At 32.3% G+C, this 17,930-nt stretch overlaps 2 protein-coding genes across 2 annotated transcripts; both read right to left on the minus strand.

Moving 5' to 3' along the window:
* Positions 1 to 3,968: 3,968 nt before the first annotated feature.
* LOC136207472 (large ribosomal subunit protein eL22z) lies at positions 3,969 to 6,251 on the minus strand. The gene is made up of 2 exons (XM_065998724.1): positions 5,916 to 6,251; positions 3,969 to 4,317 (listed from the first exon to the last, which is right to left on the minus strand). Exons 1-2 carry the CDS (start codon positions 6,143 to 6,145, stop codon positions 4,173 to 4,175), a joined length of 375 nt encoding a protein of 124 aa, XP_065854796.1. The 5' UTR covers positions 6,146 to 6,251; the 3' UTR covers positions 3,969 to 4,172.
* A 6,992-nt stretch (positions 6,252 to 13,243) lies between these two features.
* LOC136206926 (uncharacterized) lies at positions 13,244 to 15,380 on the minus strand. The gene is made up of 3 exons (XM_065998137.1): positions 15,171 to 15,380; positions 14,987 to 15,077; positions 13,244 to 13,692 (listed from the first exon to the last, which is right to left on the minus strand). Exons 1-3 carry the CDS (start codon positions 15,238 to 15,240, stop codon positions 13,566 to 13,568), a joined length of 288 nt encoding a protein of 95 aa, XP_065854209.1. The 5' UTR covers positions 15,241 to 15,380; the 3' UTR covers positions 13,244 to 13,565.
* Positions 15,381 to 17,930: the final 2,550 nt, after the last annotated feature.

Consider the following 17,930-nt stretch of genomic DNA (forward strand, 5'->3'; position numbering starts at 1 on the left):
CTTTTAGCTAGTCTGTTTCCAGAATTTTCCAGATTCGTCCACTTGTTTTCAAAACTCAATTTCGTCCATTTAGAGTCCGTTTTAGCCTTCGATCCCTTATAGAAATTTGTTCCTGACCTTCTGAAGTTAAATTTAGCCTATTTACTCGTCCAATTCCGTGTTCTTAAGCACTCAAACGAGCCAACCGAAGTCAAAGGTTAAATCTGCCCCATTTGCCTACCACACGTTTTGACATTGCCAAGATCGTACATCATACGGGCCCGACCGACCGCATTGCTCCAAGAACTTCAAGCCGACATCAAAATTCAACGTCCAGCCGAGATAGCTATTGTGGCTCCGAGTTTGTCGTTGAATTTCAATTTTATTTTAATTGCATTTCAATTCTTTGTATTGATTTGTCTTTTCCCAATTCAATTGATTGTCTATATGTTTAGTATAGAAATTTTTCAATTGTAATTCATTATCAAATTTCATGCTTGTTGAACATATCAAATCAATAAAATACCAATTTTTTCACCAAATCTTGTGTCAATTTCGTACTTTTAATTTCTTTATTTTATCCATCTTCAATTTACACGCTTAGCTTAAATAAAAATAATTAATCTAGCAAAGTTTGTATAACGGCGCTAGAGACCCAATAGGGACTTTTTCAATCCTTGCGTCCCTCGCCAATCGCTTCAATTAGAATTCATGTTTTCCGCGCACAATTTCATACACTTAACCGTCTTTCATAATTGAGAAATAATTTCTCTGGCACGCCCGCATCCTAACCACACGTGGCAATATTGAAATTAGCATATTTCGAAAATATCGCTAACAGTACCTTATTGTCTTTGAGATGACCATTTACAGATATAACGTAGATTTTCACGTGACAATACTTGATCCACATGTTTAAGTATTTTTGCACATGTTTCCTCTTTTCGTAAGTTACTGCGTGTTTTTTTTTTTTGAGATATATGATAAAAAAAAAAGATTAAATTTATTCTTGCATAATAAAATTCTAATACATCACAAAAAATAATATACAAAAACTTTTAAGAACTTAAGAAAAATGAATTTTATCTTTAAAATTTTAAAAGGGTAGTCTAAAATCAAACTTTAATTTGTTTTTTTTTTTTTTTTTTTGTAGAGAAAGGAAAAGAAAAACAAACAAACAACCCCACAAACTAACTTGGGATTAGCCTAGGAAAGCTAACCCCCACAAGATCATCTGAGAGTAAGGAAAAAAGGAAATCCGGAGGATGCGAGAAAGTTAAGACACCGAACATCCTTTCATGGCCCTCCGCAGCAAGGCGATCAGCAACCCTGTTCTACTCCCTGAAGACATGTCCAAAGTTGATAAAGTTGAAGGAAGAACATAATCTTTTGATCCCTTTCACTAAATTTTGGCTACCCAAACACAAAGCTTTGTTATTAGAGATAATTTTAATGCTTTAAGGTTGTCAGGTTCCACAAGAAGTCTTTTCACACTCAGATTCTTGGCAAGCCTAAGATCAGAGAAGATCCCCCAGAGCTCGGTCATGAAGGAAGATCCCACTTAATCATTTAAATATCATTCTATTTTATGTGCTTTCATAACAAAATTATCGTTCTTTGCTATTCTAAATAAATAAAAAAAAGAAAAAAAAAATTGTCTAGCTTTTTTTCTAAGAAGATGGCTTCAAACACACGACCTCTCGGTTTTAAAGTTGTACTAACTTAATTATGCTCATTTGGTATAAATTGTTGTTTATAATATATATATCATTGTTAATAAGTTCTATGTCAAAATATTGAATTTGACCTGAAAGGGTAATCTAAAATTAAAAGATTTCAATTTGTGTTATCAATTTGGCTCAAAGTAAAACTTAAGTATTAATTTGAGGTTATCAACCTAAATGCCTGAATAACATATGTGATCTTCAAAAATTATATATTAACACGTGTCATTTTTAAAATATTATCAAATTATAAACTGAATTAATATCTAAAATTGATTTTGAGTCAAATTAATCCTACAATCCAGATTTAAAGTCACATTAACCCTTTATTAGTAAAGAGTAGACCTTATTTGATAATCCACTTAATCATTTAAATTAAAATCTTAATCGTAATGGTTATTTTTCCGTCATTTAAATTAGTCAATTAAGTTAAAAATCACTTATTTTTTATAAGTCAAATATTTAACTTAACATTTTAAGTTAAATCAACCAATATTTTTAAAACAGTTACGTCATTTAATATTTCCAGCATTTATAAAATTCAACATTTAAAATCCAGTATTACTTTTTAGAACTTAGTTTTCAGTTTTATCGAACAACATCTAATTCTTCTTTTGAAGGTAGCTATGACGAAGGCATTATTGGTCGTGAACTAGGTTAGACTAAATTTGGGATGCGAATAAATAGATCCACCTCCAAAACGTTAACCCAAGTCCGGGATATCATATAGACACAACTCGAACATTAAGAGAAAATTCCAAACCAATTCCATCCTAAACCTCTTAAATATGTTTTTTTGTAATAAATTTTAAATTTTATATAAAATTATATTTATTTTATATAAATTTATATAATTATATATAGAAAAATACAGTGTAGCGAGCCAGGTCAGGCTCATGTTTTGGAGAAATTTAAAAATCCAGCCCACTGAGATGTCTAGCAATTGGACAAGGAAATAGCTTTTGAAGTGCATGATTGAAATTTAATTTTCTCAAAATATTTACTTCTTTGCATCTGAGAAACTAATTGATTACATTTTAAATAAGTTGAGCAAGTCAATTCAGGTAACTGAGGGGCGAATGATGTAAAAGCCTAATAACAAGAATTTTCACATGCACCTTAATGAGCAAGTGAATTTACTCATTCACCGTCAGATATAAGCTTATTAAATCTAAGTCTCAGGATGCTTTGAATCTCCACCTTAGGATTCTAATAAGCCTAGATCTAAAGGTTAATGAGCAAATTCTACTTGCTCATTAAGGTGCATGTGATCAAGACTGAGCCTAATAAAATTCGCATCCTCATCTAGCATGACACATAGATGACATAAAGCAACTATCTACTGTATCACATCAATATCCCAATGACATTTTCTTTTAGATAAAATGAAAATAAAATAAATTTCGAGACGGGCAGAATACACCCTCATATACACACTCAAAGTTAACTGTTAAAATGATTGTTAATTACTGATACAGGAAACTCAAACTCATAGATTCAATCAAATCTACTTCAGATCGAGTGGAATTACCTTTCCATTTAGAAAACAGGGACTCTAAGGGATGACGATAAGGTAAGAATAGGAAAGAAGCGACTCTAAGGGATGCCGATAAGGTAAGAATAGGAAAGAAGCGACTCTAAGGGATGCCGATAAGGTAAGAATAGGAAAGAAGCGACTCTAAGGGATGCCGATAAGGTAATAATGAACAGAATCTCACATAGAAAATGGAAAAGGGGCTTATGTGCTTTGTTAGTAAAAATGTGTTTCTAATATATTTAGACGCGTTTTATCAACCCACGAAAATGAGATTTTGACCAAAGGAGACAATGTCTACATGTTATTAGGCAGACTGTCACATAAACAGAGGCATTGTCCTGGTTGAAGGGAAGCAGATTTAGGAATATTGATATTCGATCTGACTGTTTGGTGGTAGTACAAGACATTAATCACAAGTCTCAAAATTGTTCCTATATGTCTGATATTGTTAGTGAATGTTTAGATTTAATTCATGAGATAGGTAAAGTTACCGTCTCGTTTGTAAAACGTTCAGCGAACTTTGCGGCTCATAGTCTTGCTAGAGCAGTTAGTTCTTCGTCTGTTCGTAGTGAGTGGTTTGACACTCCCCCATTTTTGGTTTCGATTCTTCTTGCTGATTCTAGCTAATAAAGAGTTCGGTTTTATTCAAAAAAAAAAAACAGCAAAAAGAAGCTATAAAAAAAGAACTCAAAGTGCACTAAATGGAAAACAAAACAGACAGTGAAACGTAACAGAACTTGCTAGGCAACTCCCATAAACTTTTAAGCTCTCAATCATGAAAAAAGCAGGATCACAAAATCATCAATTTTGATAAGCAAAATCATAGACAACATTGAGTCAAAAATTGTAGCAGAGCATCAAACCAAACAATAAACAAGTTCAAAACTCACTAAAGGAAGAACGAGATAATTCGATCAGATTGAAGAACTGACTCAGTCTTCCTCCTCTCCCTCATTCTCAGCAATATTGAAGTACCTCAATTCATATATACTTCGATCTTTGTTGGATGCAATCACTCTAAGCCAATCCCTCACATTGTGTTTCTTCAAATACTTCTTTGTTAAGTACTTGAGATACCTGTCATAGATAAACAGCAGCACACCATGTAATTAAAGACCGCAAAAGCCATACCTGAACTATCAATCAAGCAACAATCTTAAAGGTTGCATTCAATTAAAAAATAAACACATCAGATTGTCCAGGAAAGTCTGATCCCTTCCCACTTAGAAAATGACCAATTAGCCCCTTGAATTTGCTTAAGGTGGCATGATTAACCCCGAAGTTCTAGGTGACAGAGCAAGTGGTGAATTTGACAATTTAAAGCTAGTATCACTTTTAGCAAGTTCAGGGGCCAATAAGTCAGTTCAAGCAAGTTTAGGGACCAACAATAGGCCACTCCAAACAAGTTCAAGGGACCAATAAGTCATTTTAAGCAAGTTTAAGAAGTTAATCAGTCCATTTCAAAGTTTGGGAGGGGGAATCAGCTTTTATGGACTTAGAGGGGCTGTGTATGTATTAGGCCAAAATGAAAACCGTGTAGCACTATGAATCCATATTATATTGGAATTCAAGTGCTAAACTGCTAATATAAACAAGAGTATACCAAAGCTACATGTTTTACATAGCGCATAAACCGAATTAGTAGAAAATGGCTCGCCCTTAAACTTATATCCTTGGGACAAAATATCCCACATTAATTTTTTATGGAAAACTATCCCCTGAACTTGTTAACTCTTCATTTCATCGTGTGTTCTTTGATTCGAGCTAACTCGTTCGACGTGATAAAGTTTTTGAGTTAAATTATCTAAAAAAAGTTTGTATAGCACACAAGTTTAAAGGCCATTTTGAACTTCAACTTGTAGCCGTGAACAAACTAAATACAAGCAAGTCATTTAATTTCGAACAACAGAAGGTTGCAAAATAAGTTAAGCTATACTTTATCTTGCTTAACTTGAAAAACATTACCTTATTCTACCATTTTTCTCTCAAGAGAGTGTTACCATGTGAGCACTTAAAAAGAAGTTGATGCTAAATTGGTCATGTTAGCTAAAGCATACATCAAACTTTCACCAACCCAAGAACAAAAAGCATTCTATTTCTAGAAAACAAATAATCTATAGGATAGGATGAATTTCTACTTCCTTGTAAAAGAAACGAAAACGGGTGTCAAAATAGGTTATAGTGTTATATGATCTATATATTTCACATGATTATACATAACATAAATGCAACAAAAAATGACAATCATGTCAAACTGGTAATGTTAGATGGGTTCTGTGGTATTTTCATGTCAGAAATTGATAGCCGTCAAAAAACAGGCAAGAAAAACTTATGAATAAAGCACAAATAAGCTACTTTAACTCAAACAAAACCAGGAGAAAGTTTCCAATTGAATAAGGTGTAACAACTAACAACATGGGGAAACTTGTTCCCATTAAATCCAAACCAACCAACTAATTTAATTGCTCCATAATCAAAGTTCCCACAAACAATAGGGTAATAAATTGGATTTTAATTATGTAATAGGCATAAATCAAACTAATAGTTTCAACAAGTAATTTAACCAACCATTTACAGGTATCTTCTAATTCAAATTGTGAATTCACACAAGAAGCTTAAAGTACTATACTATCAGATCAATTTTTGTATTCTTCTGAACAAGGGAAAAAAATTACCTCTTGGAGAAGTTGCTATCAGAGGTGACGGTGATCTTGCTTTTCTCACGGGAGACAGTGACAGAATCACCAAGAGCACCTGCCTTACCTCCAACTTTGATTCTCTCCTGTAGGAATTTCTCGAGCGAAGCAATGTCCATTATCTTATCCTCCACTGGCTTTGTACAATCGATTGTAAAGGTTGCTGTTTTCTTCTTACCTTTAGTTCCTGTTCCCGCCCCTCGACACATCTTCGATTTACCTTCCGAAACCAGAGATTCGAGATGGTGAAAGAGGAAGAGAACAGCGGCGTCGCGTCTGAGTACTAAACAAATTAAAATGGTTGACGAGGAACCTAGGGTTTGGCTATAGCCGCTTATTATTTTGGGATAAAGTCAATTTGGCCCCTTAAACAATGGAGTCAAAATCAATTAGCCTTTGTACTTCTCAAATCACAAAAAAAGTCCCTAATACTTTTAAAACCCCACCAATTAAGCCCTCACCCTCTCTTTTGTTCCATCTTCGTTCTTAAAAAGAGTCCTAAACGCAATTGTATTTATGATTTATTTTAAAGTCCCGTTTGTTTGTCGAAATATATTATATTTTAATAAAAATGGTAAATAATTATAAAGTCCTTATGTTTTTGCTTAACATATTAGTAGGTTCATCATATTATTATAAGGTCCTTAAGTTTTATTTTAATCAACTCTTTAGTCCTTTCATTTGTTTTTGAAGATGAAAGTCCAAATTGCCCCTAATTATTTGCATAAAAAACTTATCTTTAAATACCAAAATTTAATCTAAATAGTTTTAATAAAGTTTATGAAGTATATATATACCAAAATTTATATAATTGTATATACTAATCATTAAAAATGTATTATTTTTTTAAAAAATTTATATACTACCAAAATTTATATAATTTGTTTTTATTCTCTTAAATTTTTATTTTTTAATATAATGTTTTTAAACTAACATTAAATATTAATAATTTTTTTTAAAAATCATATTTTTTTCTCCATTTATAAAATTTATTAGAGATAAATAAAGATTACTTTTTACAAAAGTTATATAGTTTTCCTCCTATTTTGAAATATTTTTCATTCATTTTTTTAGTTAATAAATTTTAGACTGCTAAGTTACAGTTCTATAATTATATAAAATTCAATAAATTAATTATTCAATATTGTAGAAATTATGTAGGAAAAAAAGGAGAAAAAAAACATAAAATAGAAAAAATAGATGTTTTATTATTAAAACATAAAGTAAAGGGTAATTTTGGTATATTGAAATTTATTTGCTATAATTTGACTATTGACTCAAACATAAGGACTAAGGAGTTGATGAACACAAAAACTGATTTCTAAAAACATAGGGACTGACTAATGTATTAAGTAAAAACTCAGGGACCTTATAATTATTTACCCTTTTAAAAAATATTAGGTAAGTAAAATGTTTTATGTTAAAAAATGAAATATTTTTCAGTGTTTGACTACAAAAAGTGATGGGTGACTATCTTAAAAAAAAGAGTAAGAACATCTCTAATACCAACTAGCTATTTGAATCTTTAAAATAATATAAAATATTAGTTTGGCCAAATTTATGCTTTACTCCAAACATATTAGCTATTTGGCTCTCTATTTGATTATTTTATTATTAAAAATGAATAAATTTAAAAGAAAAATAAATAAAGAAGAAAATGAGAAAATGAATAAAAAATAGTGTCAAATTTAGCTAGTGAAAATGGCTAGCTATATATTGTAAGAGTCATATCATCTTGTTAGAGTACTCCCTCTTTAAATGGTCGGCTAAATTTAACAATTTAGAAAGTCATATCACCTTATTGGAAATGCTCTAAAAAGGAAGAGTTAAATGCGTCATGGATCATTGGATTTTCATGGTTATCTCAAAATGTTAACTTAACTTCAATTTGTCTAAATTTTGAATTTTATCTCAATAAAATCACTCTGACGAGTTTAAGAACAAAAACACAACGGAAATATATGACGTGGCTTCCACTTCACCGTTGGCCGAAACGACACGTGGTTGCCACCTAGCAGCCACGAATCATTTCAGTCAACTAGGTGATAGTCACGTATTGTTTCGGACAGCGGTGAAAGTTGACTACTGCTGACGTGGTAGTCTCATCACTTTTTCGGTGTTTTTTCTCTCTTAAAGTTACCAGAGTGACTTTCTTAAGACAAAATTCAAAGTTGAATGATTTTATTGGGATAAATTGAAATTGCATGACCATTTTGAACCATGAAAGTTTAATGATCAACAGTGCATTGGATATGCTTTCAAAAATTTATGAAAATGTTTACTCTTTTCAAAATATGCCCTTAAACAATATATAGTTAAATTGTGCAGAGTCGTCACCCGATCTACTAAACCGATAAAAATGGTATAGTAGATAGAACGTTCAATTACCAATACCCTCTAAAGATATGTTCGCGACACTCACGTACTCATCTCTAATATTAAATCCCCTTAAACTTGTATACTTGATTTATTTTAGGGTAAATAATTTATTAGTCCCTTACTTTTTACATAGCACGCTGCTTAGTCCTTCTATTTTGAAAAACGCATGATAATGTCCCTATCTTTTGCCAATATTAATCCTTTGGTTTTTTCTATTTTTTTTTAAGATTTTTAACCGAATATATCTTAGCTTTTAGTACAACCATAGTACAATACAAAATAGTCATGTTACTCTGTTATGTTATGTCTGCCTTTTTATGCTAAATATAGCGGTTAAAAGTCTAAAAAAAATGGACAAAATGACCAAAGGGTTAATATTGGTAAGAGATAGAGACCTTATAATGTGTGGTAAAAAGTATGAGACTAATAAATTATTTACCCTTTATTTTATATGTATGATACTACAATTATGGAATAGTCATTGCATGATTTCTAGAGACGCTATATATTCTACGACCTCAGTCTCATATTACATGTTTTTCTAAAGACAGTTTTTTGTTTCATTATACATGTCATTTTACATGATCAGTACACTTTAAGTCATCTTTTTCCTGCAATAAAACGTGGATTTATGAAAATTAATTATAATAATGGACTTATTATAGAATAAATAAACAGTGGAATCAATAAATAAGGGGCAACAATATATTTTCTCTAATATCCTCAATTTATATGCAACTTTCTAAAACGACATGTAATATTAAACGGATGGAGTAATAACTGCAATAAAACATGGGTTTATGAAAATTAATTATAATAATGGACTTATTATAGAATAAATAAACAGTGGAATCAATAAATAAGGAGCAACAATTTCTTTTCTCTAATATCCTCAATTTCTATGCAACTCTCTAAAACGACATGTGATATGAAACAGATGGAGTAATAACTATATTTGTTAGGACTTCTGCGACTGCTTTACTTGTGTTGCAAGGCTCGACAAAGGTTTCGTTTTGATGCGAACCCACGAGGAACAGTGCCTCGAAAACCCGACAACTAGATTTGATCCCTAGGAAAGCTAACGAATCAGGGTCGGACAGAAAAGAATCCTTACAAAACTAGGTTGTAAAGACTCAATCCCGGTCTCTAACAATTAAGGATTTAATCCCGAACTGTTCAAAGTAGTACCCAAAGAACACAAGAGAAACCTCTCACAAACACTTAAGAGTAATATTTTTATTAAGATGAAAGTTGTGTTTTACATATGAAAAGCTCATCCTTAAATAGGTAAAAAAATACAAACAATGACTTGAATTGCCCTTGACATATCTTGGATACCATAATAATACAAGGGTATTTAAGTACTTGATTTAGTCAACCATTAAGACACAGAAAATCAATAGATATAATTGATAATAATGCAAATGAGAAAACAAAATTCAATTCTCATGAAATTGATTAGGTTCACATTGTTTTGGAAGTTGTCATGTTGACAATTGAAAAATTAAATCAATTCATATTGAATTGCTTTTATTTTTCCTATAAATCCAAATGGCTAAAATTCATATGGTGATTTTTGAGTCAATTTCACCGTTTGTTTCATTTAGTCCGTATTCGGTTTCTTTGATGTGTCCACTTTCCGAGTAACCCGAGAGGTACGAAAAAGTTAGAGCTTCCTGATTCATTTATGTCATTTTGCTTTGAGATATCTAACATTTGCACCACATATGTTTGAAGCTCCTTTTCAAACTTCTTTACGCGTGCTCGAGTAACAGGTCCATCCGGTAAACGTATTCGCTCCATGTGAGAATCCAAATTTTTAATCCGGGTTATATCATGTTTAACGTGAGTTCTCTCAATCCACCTGCGGTATGTCTAAGTGTAATGTGGATATTAATGTGTTTCAGAAGGCTAGGCTAGTAAATGTGGAGAAGGAGCTGTGATCCATAAAGATAACAAGGTTTTTTGGGCTTTTTGCAGAGCAATTGTTGAAGGTATTCATGATATTAGGGTTATGGAAGCCATAGCTTTTATAAATAGCATTAACTCAGCTATTTTTTGGCTTTGTCTAAAATTATCTTTGTATCGGATATGGAGTCGATAGTGGATGATATTTGCTCTCTTCATCATGGTCTATCAGAATGTGGCGGGCATAATTCAAGAATGCAGGATATGATTTAAATTAGAGATTGTTAAATTGGGGTTTAAAAAGATATAGAAAAATCCGCTTGTTCGTTAAGGAGATGTAACGAACAACGATTTTTCTATATCTTTTTCTCCAAGATTAGCAACGGGATTGCTTATACAATTGTTATGCAAGCTCTTTCTAATGTTATTGTCTTTATTTCTTTTAGTGCTCCTAATTGGTTAGTGATTATATTATCTAAGAATTGTTCTCTTTGCTCTAATGAAATCTCTCTTTAGAAAAATGTTATTGCCTACCATCAGTGGCGGAGCCGGGACATAAATTTTGAGGGGTTCCACTGTATATAAAAAAAAAATTCGTACTAAGACTCAAGAATTTGATTCCTACTGTAAATGTATTTATATACAAAAGTTGTTTTGGATTTTTTTTCGATATGTTCACTTTTCACTAGTAATTGATTGAGCTAAAATCTAAAAATACCTAAACTAATAGGATTCTATTTAAATTTATCCCTAAACTAAAATCCCTAAATATCACCAATTCAACTCAATTCACCAATTGAATTTAATTCACCAATTCAATTCAATCCAAATCCCTAAACCTTAAAACTAAAATACCTAAAATCCCTAAATATCACAAATTCAATTCAACAATTCAATTCAATTCACCAATTAGAATCCCTAAAACTAAAATGCCTAAAATCCCTAAATTAGAAATCTTAAATTAAACTCTAAATTTGAAATCCCTAAATTAGAAATTCTAAATTAATCCCTAAATTAGAAATCCTATATTAAATCCTAAATTAGAAAACTTAACTAAAGATTATCTAAGCAAACAAACAACATATTAATAGTCATAGTCCATTAAATTAGAAATCTCACAAAAAAAACCCCAATTTAACAATCTCTAATTTAAATCATGAAACTAAACCTACTACAAATAAAATAAAGAATCAAAAACAAAAACTTACTTTGAAGTTAGAAGTTGAATGAGATTAAAATTGATTGGTCAATTGAAATTTATAAATAAAGATGGGTTAATTTGGAAAATTACCACTCCTCTCAACATTTTCTTTTTGCTTTCTCTCTTTCTTTGTCTGACATCTTCCCAAAAAAAAAAAAAAAAGGAAAGCACTAGACATAGGAGGCGGAAGGGAATGGCCAAAATGCCTTTCTCTAATAAAACAGAATTATAAAAATAAAGAGATGGAAAGGGCATTTTCGCCCTTTCTATCTCTTTATTTTTTTAAACCTCAACAGCCCAAAACGACGTCGTTTTGGGCTGTTTTAGGGTTAAAAAAATAGATGAGAATGGCGAAAATGTCCTTCCCATCTGTGAAGCCGTCATGATTGGAGGGGCTCCAGTTATGGCGGCCTCTGGTTCCACCAGAGTTCAAAACCCCTATTAAGGGGGTTTCCGGTGGGACCGGAGGGTCGGAAGACCCTCCCCTACCCCCTAGCTCTGCCCCTGCCTACCATTACCACTTTAACTCTTAATTTTAAGATAAAATATTATCAAACCTTTTTTTTTTGTGCGCGCGGAAAGCTAGTTATAGTAGGTTGCAATTAGTATAGAGAGACACTTCCATATAAATATAAGGGTAAGTCTAACAAAAACTAAGTGTTTTTACATTTGTCAAACTGGTATGTGTACAAAAAATTGTCCAAACAGAAATGGAGGTTTTTGTTTGCAACCAGAAGATGACTGAGGTTTTTCATTTTATTAAAATCAAGAACCTCAAAATTAAAATAAGCATTGACAACCCCAAAATGAAAAAGGTCAAAGACTTGATGATATTCTAAGCAACTTTAATTCTTTAACTTTTTAAATTTTGAAGTCATTTAGGTATTATTTGGTGAGAAAAAAGAAAATGAATGTTTAGAAATAGGAAGTTCTGAAAATGACGAATTCGGAAAATAAAGAATTTGATTCCATAGTAAATATGGCATCAAACAACTTTAATTCTTGAAATTTTCCATTTTGAGGTCGTTACCTATCATTTTTATAATATCTAACTAAATAATCCTCGTTTTTAGTAAAACGAAAACCTATCCCAATTTGGATAAAAAAAAAAGTTACATACACACACGGGTTTTTTAGACGTTACCCTAAATATAATCATTTTGCATTGAATTTCTAATGACAAGAACCGTTTGCTAAAAATTCCCCACCTATACTTCTCTTCCAACAGGCGTGAATAACTCTAACCTTACTATACTCACAGTGCCAAACTAATTCCAGAACAAAGAATAAACCCCACAACACAACTGAGCTAATATCGTCGTATACAGAGGCGAGCCCGAGCTAGTTGTTGAAATGTACAGCAGAGCAGACACTCAACATCGAGCCCGAGCTAGTTTTTGAAAGGCGCAGCAGGGCAGACACTCATCATCGGCTCCTGCCGCTCAGCACCACATCATGTCAGTTAGTTACTTACTACGAGTCACAATTCTTTTCTTATACAAAATTTAAGATTTTAGATTTAAAATAACAAAGATTTCATTTTATTTGTTTGTGGAGAATGATATTTGAAAAGGAAGAAGCCATAGTTTTATAGAACTTTGCTATCTGATAAAAGTGATTTTTCTTATACGACGAAACTCACACAAATGGTGTATTCTCGTTGATTATCCGATAAAAGTGATTTTTCAAAATATGCACGATAGGATAGGATTCAATTGTTCGTGTTGTATTTCCTACAGGTTAGTAAATTATCTGTGATCTTCAAGCAAAACTTAATAATTATCAGCAAGAATTTATACATATCAATTGAATAACCAAATAAAACAAAATTCAAGCTCACATTTTTATACCATATATCTGAGAAAAATGAATGAACATTATAGATCATTTTCTGAGTTTAATATATACATTCAAATTTGAATTGGAAAAAAGAATAAGTAATTGCTCATTCTATCAGAGGGATGAAACACCTGATATTTCAATGAGATTTGAGTTCTTGCCTCATTTACACCTTCAAATAAACCAAAACATCCGCCAAATATAAGAGTTCAAATCAGATTTCTCTTCTCAAAATACATTGTTATTCATACCCGGTCATCAATTCACTAAAAAGGTTGATAGAATGCACATCCGTTTCGGGATCACTTGGAATCCTTATGCGGGATGTATCCTGCATATCGTTCCGCCTTTGTTCCAGATTTATGATCATAGTACTCTACCACAGCAGCACCAGCTAATGCAGCCAGTGTGAGCGCCTGAGCATGCAACCTGCATTCAGAATTCACAGAGGTAAGGACCATAAGCACAAAATGTAGCACTACAAAAAAAAAAAAAATAAATAAAAAAATCGGGATCAAAGCCAATGTGCAAGTACAACCGCAAGGACAAGACTTATTGGGTTACAGAATAAAATGAGTGCTTCTACATGGACACCGAAACAGACCACTATCGTTCTAGGATCTAGGTTATCTTGTCTTTCTTCGTTTTTTGCGCAGACATGCAGATGGAACCTTTACTCCTTACTACCCCTAGAAGGTTGTGAAACCTGGAGGCTTGACGTCCAGTTCCTTAAGTATATACACAGGAATGGAACATATGTTTGCTATGGAACAAAACAATTAAACTTTGACCCAATCAACTGGAATGTGTATTATCCATATAAGGGATCTTCGAATTGAGAAAATCCATGACGAAGAGAAGGGTCTATCTGTTTTACTTGGTTATTCAATGAAACTAACAATTCATTATTGGCGCAGATAGCAACAACCGCCATTTCATCCAACTCTAAACTAAGAAGCCATCTAAGGTTAAAAAGATCAATTTACCTCAGAGACTCAAGGTCCAATTTCTGAAGTATACTTATGACAAAAATGGAACATAATCCCTAAACTAAGAAGCCTTTTAGGATAGAAATAGACCCAATTTAACATACAAGTCAGTTGAAAGGTATTACATTGTGTGACCAACAGATTGTAGGAGTTCCAAGTATCAAAATCATGAAATGAGATATAAGAAGAACCAAACTGAAATCATCCCTCGTTACCAAATTAGAAACTGTTAACATATTTCTATTCGTTCCTCCACCCAACTATAAACACCCTATATCACAGGCAATCCAACAAAAAACTATTTCTGGCACAATGAGTCTCAGGCTCTTCTACAAAAGCATTTTGCAGCCAGACATACCCCAAGTTAGTGACTTCTTTTTATTTTTCTCATAATAAGTTGAATGATTGACAAGAAAAGTTCCAAAAACTATTTCAGTTAAATCTCTAAACGCAATGGCCTTTAAAGATACACCATGTTTGTTTGCCTTCCAACACAAAAAGAAAATTCACAAATCACACAAATTAATTGAATTCAACAGTCCACAAGGTAATTTATCCACGGACAAACAATCAAATGGCCATTGTAATAACAACGCAGAAGTGGCAATTTCGGGTAATCGTCATGCAGAATTTTCGGAAATCCCTATTGAATTGATTTATCTCAAAGATCACAAAATCACCATAAAACAAGAATAATTTCATTTGCAGAACAAAAAATCTGAAAAAAACATTACCTAGCGTGAATGATCCTGACGCTGGTTTTCATGTTTGGCTGAGACCAATTGTAAGCAATTGAACCCCCAATACCGCTTAGCCATAAACACCCTAAAAAAGCAAACAAAACAAAATAAATTTCAAGATCCAAATCAAAACCTCCACAATCAACCCTAACCAACAGAAAGAGAAAAAGGAAATTACCAACAGTTCTTAGTTTATGCTCAACAATCCATTCCCTGATGGATTGAACCTTGCTCTTAGTATCAGCCATCTTCTTCTTCAGGACACAGAAAAACAGGAGAAAATTTCACAATACAATCGCGGTATGTTTGATCTGCTGTTAAACTTTTCTCGCCCCTAATTCCCCCTAAATAGCAGAGAAAGCGAAGGCCAAATTGATGACTTGTTTCAAGCGGAGGCGGAAAGAGAAGAAACTAATGCCGTGAAAACCATTGTCGACCCGGTTCGAGTCTATGATGACACGTGGACATCTAAATCACCGTAGATGGAGTTTGATGGTGGTATATGATTTACGTAAAAACCAGTACTATTTAGATGTGGAGAATTCCTGTGGGCAATTATTATTATTTTTATATGTTTTAGCTAAATTTTATTTTAGTACAATGTGAAATTGTTGGCCGTCCAACTTTTACAAATTTGCAGGTCAACAAATTCTTTAGATGTGTGATTGACCTAAAAAAAATTCTACGGAATCGTAAATTTATATAATGTCTCGTTAGTTCATAAAATTATTTTAAGTGATATAATTAATTTTTTAAGTTCGTATATCAAAACAATAGAGTTTTGAAAAATTGAAATGGATATTACTTTTATATTTGACGAGTTATTTTTAACACAGCCTTTAAAATTCTCAATTTTTACTTAAAAAATACATATGGAAATACGTGTTAAAGTTTGGAATGAGCATTGGCGGAAATTTTTTAGGATCCATTTAGTACGTTATAATGCAATATAATGTAACCAAATATGTAATGTAATGGTTGTCAAAAAAAAAATATATATAATGTAATGAAATATGTTGGATTGACAAATTTTAATAAAATTGTTAAAGGGCGATTATCATTACAATATGTATGTTTATTTAATTAAATGCAATTTTAATGTTTTTTTCATTTTTTCTTTCGTTTTTCACATTTTTTCCGTTTTTTTTGCGTTTTCATGTTTTTCCTAGGTTTTTGCGTTTTTCCGTTGTTTTCCTTATTTTTGCTTATATTTTTTTCTCAATTTTCGTGTTTTTCTCGTTTTTCCTTTTTCGTATATTCATGTTTTTTTCGTTTTTATTTTTTTATTTTTTCATGTTTTATCTTCTTTTCCATTTTTCGATTTTCACATTTTTTTGTTTTTTGTATTTTTTTCTCGGTTCCAGTTTTTTCACGTTTTTCTCTTTTTCGGTTTTTATGTTTTCATGTTTTTTCGTATTTCGTCATTAGTAATAAAAATACAAGAGTTAATCGTAATGGAGATTCATGCATGTTTTGTTCGTAATGCCCATTACATAGATTTGCAAAGAAAAATTAAGTGATGTATTCGTGATTCCATTACGATAAAAAATATTATGACTAACCAAACATGGTAATAAGCCTCCATTGTAATGGGCATTCCATTACAACGTCCATTAAAACGTACCAAACGGTAAGGGTCCGTTTGATATGACGTAATGCAATGTAATGTAATGAAACTTTTTTTTTTGAGGGAAAACTAAACTTTATTAATCAATTCGGGCCATATCATGCAGTAGGATATTGCCAATGAATACAGGAGCTACACTATGAACGAAAGAATTAGCATAGGAACGGGCATTACGTGCTAATGCATGCGCTGCCCCCATTCGCTAACCTTGAAACATAAACCACCGAGCAATTCAGATAGTTTTGAAAAAATAATCTAGCATAATCAACCTCTGACCCATACTCAGTGATGTCTCTTTTTCCTTTCCGAATGTTATCCACGACCTCTTTAGCATCAGTTTCAAATTCCACATGAGTATACCCAAGTACCAAGACCCAATCAATGCTCATTCTGAGTGCTAGAATTTCCGTCATCTTAACAGACACCCTTCCATACCTAATCATACTTCTCCCTCCTTTATACTCCCCGGACTCATCCCTTAAAATTGCCCCTGCTCCAAATTTCCCTTCCTCAAAAAATTAAGCAGCATGAATGTTGCATTTCAAATAACCCTCTCTTAGCCTAACCCATTTAATTCTTTGAATAATTGCCTCAAGCCCAAACTTATTCCTTAATCCCAAAACCCATCCCTATCTCCCTCCCTCCACTCAAAAGCTGCTCTTCCCTTCCCCTGCCATCCCCAACATCTCCCTCCTCTCTCCTAAGATTTGACCCACCCTGCTCCCCCTCTACTAATTCTTCTATTCCGCCTATTCCTAACCTTCCCCCACTTCTATCCCTTTCCACTTCTCTGCTTCCTCCACTTCTTAAATCACCACGCGCCCTCCTCTCCTTTTCCACTGGATCAGAACTTATCCCATTTTCCCTCTCACCATTAACATTATTTAACCCGCCCCTTTGTCCCCTCCCATAGTCCGATTCTTCTATCCCACTCCCATTTTCACTCTCTCCATTAATCAATGTTGTAATGTAATGGAATAGAATAGTGATTCCATTATCATGTTTGATTGACGACTAAAGAAAATGATGAAATTTAATTACTGTTACAATACTTATATTTACTTAATTAAAATGTAATGCAATAAAAAAGACATGAAAAAATGCAATAAAAAAGACGGAAAAACGAAAAAAATCGTGAGAGGCTATATTTCGTCACGTTTTCCGAATTTTTCGTTTTTAGTGTTTTCAGTTTTTACGTTTTTCTTTTCATTTTTCATGTTTTTCTAGTTTTTTTATTTTATCGTTTAATAAGAATTGTGCATAGTACATATTAATAATAAAAATACAAGAGTTAATCGTAAGGAGGATTCA

Source organism: Euphorbia lathyris, chromosome 9 (genome assembly GCF_963576675.1).
Source record: "Euphorbia lathyris chromosome 9, ddEupLath1.1, whole genome shotgun sequence".
NCBI lineage: Eukaryota > Viridiplantae > Streptophyta > Magnoliopsida > Malpighiales > Euphorbiaceae > Euphorbia > Euphorbia lathyris.

Bases quoted from the DNA above. Each gene is read 5' to 3' on its own strand.
- LOC136206926 (XM_065998137.1), bottom strand. From the start codon at position 15,240: ATGGCTGATACTAAGAGCAAGGTTCAATCCATCAGGGAATGGATTGTT. The intron at 15,078-15,170 runs GTAATTTCCTTT...TTGCTTTTTTAG, and splicing joins GCATAAACTAAGAACTGTTG to GGTGTTTATGGCTAAGCGGT. The intron at 13,693-14,986 runs GTAATGTTTTTT...TTCTGAATGCAG, and splicing joins GTCAGGATCATTCACGCTAG to GTTGCATGCTCAGGCGCTCA.
- LOC136207472 (XM_065998724.1), bottom strand. From the start codon at position 6,145: ATGTGTCGAGGGGCGGGAACAGGAACTAAAGGTAAGAAGAAAACAGCA. The intron at 4,318-5,915 runs GTAATTTTTTTC...TATCTATGACAG, and splicing joins GATAGCAACTTCTCCAAGAG to GTATCTCAAGTACTTAACAA.